The 8,926-nt window shown below is 33.4% G+C and overlaps 1 protein-coding gene across 2 annotated transcripts; it reads right to left on the reverse strand.

The window, feature by feature from the left end:
• Nucleotides 1-3,680: 3,680 nt before the first annotated feature.
• Nucleotides 3,681-5,484, reverse strand: LOC18101818 (heavy metal-associated isoprenylated plant protein 39). Of its 2 annotated transcripts, none has more exons than XM_052454889.1 (4): nucleotides 5,290-5,484; nucleotides 5,122-5,171; nucleotides 4,466-4,538; nucleotides 3,681-4,191 (listed from the first exon to the last, which is right to left on the reverse strand). In XM_052454889.1, exons 2-4 carry the CDS (start codon nucleotides 5,125-5,127, stop codon nucleotides 3,884-3,886), a joined length of 387 nt encoding a protein of 128 aa, XP_052310849.1. In that variant the 5' UTR covers nucleotides 5,128-5,171; nucleotides 5,290-5,484; the 3' UTR covers nucleotides 3,681-3,883. The 2 variants fall into 2 exon arrangements, with proteins under 2 accessions (XP_052310849.1, XP_006380158.2); XM_006380096.3 differs by having other exon boundaries at nucleotides 4,466-4,541; nucleotides 5,290-5,479.
• Nucleotides 5,485-8,926: the final 3,442 nt, after the last annotated feature.

Consider the following 8,926-nt stretch of genomic DNA (forward strand, 5'->3'; position numbering starts at 1 on the left):
AATGAAATTTGCATGAAAGGAATGAGGGAACTCTTAGTTCCTTAAGTCCATGCTTTTGGCCAATTATGCATCAAAGGGGGAGGATGTTTAATTTGACATATTTAGCTTGATGACATGTGTTTAGTTTTGTCGAAATATGGAAAAATGCATGTTGAAATGGCAAGGATTGTGTTTAGAAGAATATTGTTCGGAAAGTTAGTAAAATCAATAAAAATGTTCTATTTTGACGTTAAAAGGGAAGATTGAAATAAATAGGATAAATTGGCTCTTAAAAGATATTTTTGACACTCTTATATGATATGTGATATGGCTAGGGGTTGAGATAAAAGAGGGAAAGTCGAATTGTGGATGTTGTGTGTAAATGGAAAGGTTGATGAATATGGATAGATTCATCTCTTGACTTTTAAAGAGATTTCGAGTAGGAGGATGAAGGAATTAGGATCAGGTTCCTTCATAGTAATTGTAGTTTTGAATGTTGACAAACTAATAAAATTGGTTTTACTCAATATGGATCTATAGAACTCCAGTTATGGGTCACCAACCGAGACTGAGTCATGATAGACCATATAGGGTAGTAAGTCTAATTTGTTGACGAATAATTTTGAGTATCTTAGAGGCAAAACTGGGTTCTCCTTCCTTCAGGGAACTTGTAGCCCCATGTCTTAGCTTTCCAACGAGACCAACCTCGTTTGAAACGGAGTCCTAGAACTCCGAATATAGTAAAAAATCTAAGAGGTCGGAATATCACCTCTGCTGGCAGATTCGAAAAGTCGCTAAAGCGACTATTTAGACGCGTTAAGAGTGAAAATTGGGTCATTTCCCTTTGGGAAACGTGTGATATTACATCTTAGCTTCCAAAATAAATGAGCCATGTTCGAATGAAAATTTGTAATGATAACTAGGTTCGGACAAAGAATGACGATATTAATGGGTGGAATTGGCATGAACTAGCATACATGTAGTGTATGTTAGGATCCCAGGTAAGGAGATCACCATTCATCGATACCTATGGGGCATGGACTAGCATACATTTAGTGTATGTTAGGATCCCGGTTAGGGGATCACCATGCATCGATGCCTATGAGGAATGGGCCAACATACATTTAGTGTATGTTAGGATCCCGGGTAAAGGGATCACCGTGCATCAACTAACATATATTTGGTGTATGTTAGGATCCCGGGTGAGGGGATCCCCATGCATCAACTAGGATACATTTGGTGTATGTCAGGATCCCGGGTAAGGGGATCGCTATGCATCGACACCTACGAAGTGATGATGGTACCGATGAAATTGGTATCGGCAATGTGTTAGACGGAAATATTTGTGGTTGATCTTATAGAATCTTGAATGAAAGTTGAAATGGAAGATGAAATGATTTTAGTAGTTAAATGAGAAAGAGTTTAAATGGAAACAAAAAGGGAGAAATGAATAGAATATGAATATATGTTTGCCTTTTTAAATTATTGGATATTTGTGGTACTATACTTATTATGATATTCATGTTTCAATAATATGTATTTTGTTTCAGGATCATCGCATGTACGACAGGAGTAGATCCTAGCTTTTGTTCACTTTGTTATCTAGTTCTAGGGAGTATATCCTTGTATTTGAAATATTAAAACATTTATATAACTTAATTTGTATAATTGATGTTTAAACTTGAATAGATGAACTTAATTCTGAAATTCATATAATCATGTTTCATGTATGCGTTTTTATCTCATTTATTCCCCTATAATGATATTTGTTGTTCAATGCATGTTATATATGTTGTGATTATGATGATGATGATGATGGTTGTAGGATTGAGACCCAAGATGATTGGGTCGTGATTGAGTTATGAGATGTGAGATATTAGAAGTGTAAATAAGGTATATGTCGATAACTTTGGACCTTTCGGTATAGGGGAGACTCTGCCGAAATTTCGGTGGAAATTTCGGTAGACTTTTATATGAGAACTGAATAAAAAAAATAAAAAAATTACTCGTATTTTACGTACCAAATTGTAGGAAAGTAACTACAAACGCATATGAAAGTGTGGGGCGGTGCAACTCATGTTACCTCATGCTTGGTACATGACTGAACCCAAGTATATTGGTTCTAGCAACTTGCTAGACCCACGTCACCTCGAGCTTAGCACATGGCTAAACCTAAGTATATTGGGTCTAGCAACTTGTGAACCCACATTAACTTAAGCTCAACATATGGCTGAGCCCAAGTATATTAGGTTCAACAACTTGTTAGACCTATGTTGTCTTGGACTCAGCCATATGCTGAGCTCAAGTTATGTTGAGCTCAAGTATATTAGGTTTAACAGCTTGCCAGACCCACGTTTGGTTGGGGTATCACTCTGTTATGGGTTTAGACTCTTTCACAAAGCATAAAAAATATGGACTCGTGAATTATATAAAAGGATAAACATAACATGTTATTTTAATACAACATAACTTTTGATTCAGATATTTCATTGACATCTTACTATATATAAAAAAGCTGATTTAGAAATATACAATCTTAAGATGTTAGATTACATCTTTATAATCAAAATTCACTTCAAAAATCTGCTTCGAAACTTTTTTGAGAATACAATTAAAATATAATATAATTTTATATTAAATATGATTTAAAAAACAATTTAGCATGATTCTTCATATAAAACAAAAAATGTAAATAGTGTTTAGTTGAAATAAAATATAAATAAGTATATCCATAAGTGACAACACAAAAACTGAGATCAATACTAATTTTAAAAAAAGACAGATATATCTTCCAAACATAAGTGCCCAAAGCTTATTTAAAATCATGATATTTAATATGTTTCAATGAACTCATATCTAAATCCATCAATTTTGTTTCATATAATGGAAAAATTAATTTGAGCATATTTGAACCTCTATTTTATTTTTATTTGAATATAGCTATTCCATAATATGTCATTTGAGTAGAGTAAGAAAAGAGTTCTATAAGGAGTGAATAATAAGGAATTCAAAGCTACCTTATAGGCTTAAAAAAGGAAGATGACGAGAGGAATAAGAAGATTAATAGAAAGAAAGGGCAGAAAAGAGGGGAAGATGAAGAGGAAAAAGCTTAAGAAGAAGAAAGAAGAAAAAAAGAAAGAAGAAAGGTAGGTGCAGGAGAAAGAGAGGAGAAGGGGAAGAAAAAACAAATACCCAATAACTTTTTATTTCAACCCAAAAACTATTAAATAATATATAAAATTCAAATTACAAACAGATAAAATATTTATATAAAAAGACAATTAACTCAAATTAAGTCCAATATTATCAATTCTCTAAATAAAGAGTGGCTAGTTGGACTCTCCTCTATCATCTCTTTTGAGGTTGAAGAAACTAAACCCCATCGAATGTAGCTTTAGATAACTTTGATTGTACATTTAGAGATCAAGATTAATCTATTGCAATGTATCTCTAGTAATCTAAATATAGTTTGAATGTTGCAATGTATCTCTACTAATCTAAGTATAGTTTGAATCAGATCATTCTTCCCAACAAATCAGTTATGATTGAGCCTCTAGTAAAAATAACTTGTTTAACTAATATATCATCAACATATTTATTTTGTGCTGATGATAAGGAAATGGGATAGGGTTTCAAGAGAGTTATCAGGAATGGAACATGAATCTAAAAATAATTAAAAGAACAAAGTAAACGATCTTAGCTAGCTAAAGCTGTGAAAACTTTTTATACTTGAATTTTTATGTAAACAATTATGAAATGAATCATTTATTTTGTTTGTGGTATATTCATCATGTTCTTCGGACTGCACGAAGCACACAAAACAAGAGAACCTTTTATTGGTTTGTCATCAGTAAATTAATGAGCTTCAAAGTTGTATTTTACCCTGAAAATCCCATCCTGACAATCAACATATGACACAAGAATTTGGCCTCTCCTCAGAGGTACTTGCCATATGACGATATATAGAATCATCTTCGCTTTCGTAAAGAAGCTTCTTAATCTCAGCTTTCTTTTTTTGTTCATCGAGCTCTGCTTTCTGTCTTTCATCATCTGTGTAAGCAGGCTCTTCTTTCTTGCCATTCTCATTCTCCTCCTCCTTTTCTGGCACGATAGTCAAAATATCCACGTTCAAATCTTTCCTTAATTCATTTACAACAGCAACAGGATCAGCATCACCATTTACCGTCATGTCCATGGAAATGGAGTCGGTACCTGCATATGCAATATTAGGCGTGAGGTACGGTTCGACTTTTTTTAAAAATCTTAAAATGATTCTGTCTTGCATTGACGTGGTTAACTCACTCAAACCATAACCTGAGCCTTAGATCGAGTCATGGCCAGGTAGGCTGGGTTTGGGTCTTATAGCTATGATCTTATTGAGAATTACATATCTTATTTGCCATCATCAAGCAACATGGACATAGATTAGTTTCACGGCCTTTTGATCTTCCTAAAACCTCCTAAATTTCTACAATTTTCTGATCACCTGAAAAGCTCGAAACCCGTTTCACAGCCTTCTGCTTTCCCTCCTCATCGTGCTCGTCCAATTTGAGAAACACCTTCTGCAAAAGAAAGTAAAAGGTTACAAACAGGAAACATCCTGATTTTCCATTAAAAAAATCACACTTCAACTGCAGACAAGGACCTAGTTTTCCGAAAAGCAATGTGAAAAGTCCAAGCACACTTCCTTCAAAGAAATTATACGCAGCTACAAAATTACATAAGCTAAGAAATCAAGAAAGCTCGACAAGATGCTTGATTTCCTTGGCCATACATATACAGGGGTGGTATTAAAATAAGAGTTAGTCTAGTCTTTCTCCTTAGGTATGTGTTCTGAAGCTCCCTTTGAGTTTGGGTTGTAAAGAAACTTATAAATTAATTTTGAAACTTTTCCCATGATTATTAACGTGTGCCTAGACCACATCACAGAGTTTCTCTAAAATATTTACAGAAAATATATAGCAGAACCATATTATATATAAATTCCACAGCATAAATTGACACTCTGAGCCGACGAGTCCCAAAAAATCACAAGATGAGATCGATGTTTTTTTATATATACAAGAACCAAGAAATTAGTCAAATGAAAGCGTGGTAATGGCCAAGTTTTTCCAAGAAACAGATACTAGAGGGAAAACTCACCTTCATTCTCACTTGGGTATGGAAGCTGTGACCTTGACTTGAATCGAAAGCTGTCAGTTAATCAGAACGAGTCAGTGAAAACGATAAGTTAAGAAACACGCACGCTCAGTTGAGGAGGTGAGGCTTTTTCATAGTGAGCAATTGTGCAAGTCAAACAAACAGATTTACCTGGACAATACTACGAAAAATTCGATCTGGAAGCCGATTGAAGTCGTAGACTTGGAACTTATAAGCCGGCCGTCCAACTGAGGTTCCTTAGCATAGGGTTTCTGTATATAGTTTGCCTTCTTTCATTGACTTTGATTTGAGTCTTTCTTTACATGTATTGAAAACGAGCTTTAGCACTTTCGTGCTTTCATCAACTTGTTAATACGAATGTGTCCTCCAACCACATCATTTTCTTCCTTTATCCAAATTATTTTATATTACCTTCAAATCTGAATATATGTAATGGATTTTATTTTAATAGATTCAGATATTATATTTAAAAAGTTGATTCAAGATATATTCATAAAGTTAAAATTCACTCTTTTGCAATTACAATTAAAATACAATATTATTTCACTGGTTTCATTTTCTGCGCTACGCGGTGGAATGGAGCTTTTGTTTTTTTTTTTTTTTTTCAATGCCAAAAAAAAGTGCAGTATTGTTAATGTTGTTTTTACCATAAAAAGATTTAATTATAAATTTAAAAAGTTTATATGTGTGTTTAAAAAATTAAATTAAGAACTATATATATATAAATAAATTATAATAAATATGTGAATTTCAACCAAAGATTGAATCGGAAGTTAAGATAAAGATGTTATTGTTGAAACAATTCAATTAACACAAAATAAATACAAACATGAAAGAGAAGAAGACTAGAATTCTCCTTAATTGATTTGTAAAAAATACATTGTTTAACCTGAATACAAATAGTTTAATATAGGTTAAGCTAAAAATATTATTATACCTTTAATAAATAAAACAAGATAAAATGTATTATTTAACATCTCCCCTCAAACTTACATTGCGGCAATTACAAGCATCGAGAGTTTTCCATCTAGAAAACAAAAACGAGAAATGAAATGCAACTTGGTAAAGAAATCTGCAAGGAAGAAGAAACAAAAGGCAAAGTAATGGTGGCATACTTGAGATGATGACGAGTAAGATGACAATCAATCTCAATGTGCTTAGTTCGTTCATGAAAAACTGAGTTGTGAGCAATCTGAATAGAACTCTTGTTGTCACAATATATAGGAGTAGGATGAGAGAATGAAACTTTCATATCCGCAAGTAACCAATGTAACCAAATCATTTTTTTAGTAGTAGATGTCATAGCACGATATTCTGCTTCGGTTGAGGATTGAGAAACAATAAATTATTTCTTGATCTTCTAAGAAATAAGAGAATCACCTAGAAAGATACAGAAATCAGTAACTGATTTGTGATCTGTGGGATCATTGTCATGATCAACATCAGAGTATGCACGCAGCTCCAAGAATGAGGTGGATGAAAGTAAAAGACTTTGAAAGACTGTACCCCAAAGATATCGCAAAATACAAAGAACAGCTGCCCAGTGAACAATAGTAGGAGAAGTAATAAACTAACTAACAATATGAATAACATATGCAATATTTGGACGAGTAATGGTAAGGTATACCAAGCTCCCAACAATAGTACGATATAAAATAGGATCTATCAAAGGTAAACCATCAGAAGAAGAATACATTGCGTTAACTTCAATGGGAGTGTCTACAATCTTGTTATCAGTAAGTCTAACCCGTTTAAGAATATATGCAATATATTTTGACTAAGAAAGAAGGTAACCTCTAGGTGAGTAAGCTACCTCAATACCCATGAAATATCGAAGAGAACCCAAATCCTTCATTTCAAACTATCTAGCTAGCTCTATCTTCATCAATGTCATTACCAATCATAATCATGTCATCAACATATAAGGACAAAATGATACGACTTGCATTAGTGCACTTAACAAAAAGAGTAAAGTCATGACTACTAGAAACAAATTCAAGAGATGAGATCAAAACAGAAAACTTCTCAAACCAAGCACGAGGTGCTTATTTGAGACCATATAACGCTTTCTTGAGCTTACATACATAACCAAAGTGATGTGAAACACTAGGAGGAGGCGTCATATAAACTTCTTCTTAAAGATCTCCATTCAAAAAGGCATTTTTAACATCAAGTTGTGAGATATGTCATTGACGAACTGAAGCTACAATAATAAGAGTACGAATAGTAGTCATTTTTAGAACAGGGGCAAATGTCTCCTCACAATCTATATCATACTATTAAGAGTATCCTTTTGCAACCAACCTAGCTTTGTATCGCTTAATAGACCCACCAAAATTAGTCTTGATATTTTACACCCAACGACAATCAACAACACTCTTACCAGGAGGTAAAGGAACCAAATCTCATGTATCTATCTTACGCAAAGCAGAAAGTTCTTCATCCATAGCTTGTTGCCAAAGATGATTAAGAATTATCTCTTTATAGGAAGAGGGCTTAGAGAGACAATAAATAGAAGCTAGAAAGGAAGTAAAAGATGAAGAATAACAAGAATAGGCAAAATCTGGTAGTTTTGTGGACTTACAATTGCATGTGGATTGAAGTAGAGGTGGATCCACAATCTAAGAAAAAGCTTGAGGGGCTATAAATGAAAATAGAGCTTTAGGTGTGCCGGAGAGTAAAGTGTCAGTACCTACAGAATGATGAGTTCAAATTGGTCCATGAGAAGGGGTATTTGAGGTACTAGGAACCTGAGATGATAAACTATTAGAATCCTCAGAGAAGGGATCTATACAAATAATATCAGGTTTAGTCAAGCCATGAGTAGTAGATGGAATAGAAAAGAAAGGTATATGCTCGAGAAAAACAACATGACGAGACATATAAAGTTTCTGAGTTATTGGATCAAAACAACGATACCCCTTTTTACCTTCATCATAACCTAGAAAGACACAAATAGCAGATTGAGAGGTCAACTTACTGTGTTTTGCATGGGGAAGAAGAATGAAACAAGTACAACCAAAAACTCTAAAGGTTGAATAATCATGAACATACCCATATAATTTTTTAAAATGAGAAAAACCTGAATTATAAGAAGATGGGATTATATTAATCAATCTTACAGTAGTAAGGACAACTTCTTCCCAAAACTCATTAGGAATAGAAGCAGACAACAAGAAAGAATGAGTAGTTTCGACAATATGCCTATGTTTTCTTTCAGCAACACCATTTTACTCAAGAGTATCTATACATGAAGTTTGGTGAATGGTTTCATATAAGACAAGCAACTGATAAAAGTTATTAGAAGTGTATTCCCCACCTAAATCACACCTAAAGCATTTGATTATAGCAGAATATTGAGTTTTCACAAGAGCTTAAAAGGTTGTATATATCTCATAGAATTCAGAATGTTGTTTCATTAAATAAACTCAACAATAACGAGTATGATCATCAATAAATAAAACATAATATCATAACCCTCTTTTTATGGAAATAGGAGAAGGTCCCCATACATTAGAATGAATCAAATCAAAAGGTGAAGAAGAAACAAAAATACTTTGATTAAAAGGTAAAACGGAAAATTTTATCAATTTACATTCACTACAATCAGAAATATCGCAAGTGTTCAAATCTTCTAAGGCTCCTGTGGATGCCAAAAAACTTAAACGAGAAGATGAAACATAACCTAGACGAGAATGCCATAAATAAAAACTAGAAGATGAAGGACTCAAACAAAAAAAAGACAAATCAACAGTGGTAGTAGTAGTAATAGTAATAGTAACAGCAG

The sequence above is a fragment of the Populus trichocarpa genome, chromosome 8 (genome assembly GCF_000002775.5).
Source record: "Populus trichocarpa isolate Nisqually-1 chromosome 8, P.trichocarpa_v4.1, whole genome shotgun sequence".
Classification (NCBI taxonomy): domain Eukaryota; kingdom Viridiplantae; phylum Streptophyta; class Magnoliopsida; order Malpighiales; family Salicaceae; genus Populus; species Populus trichocarpa.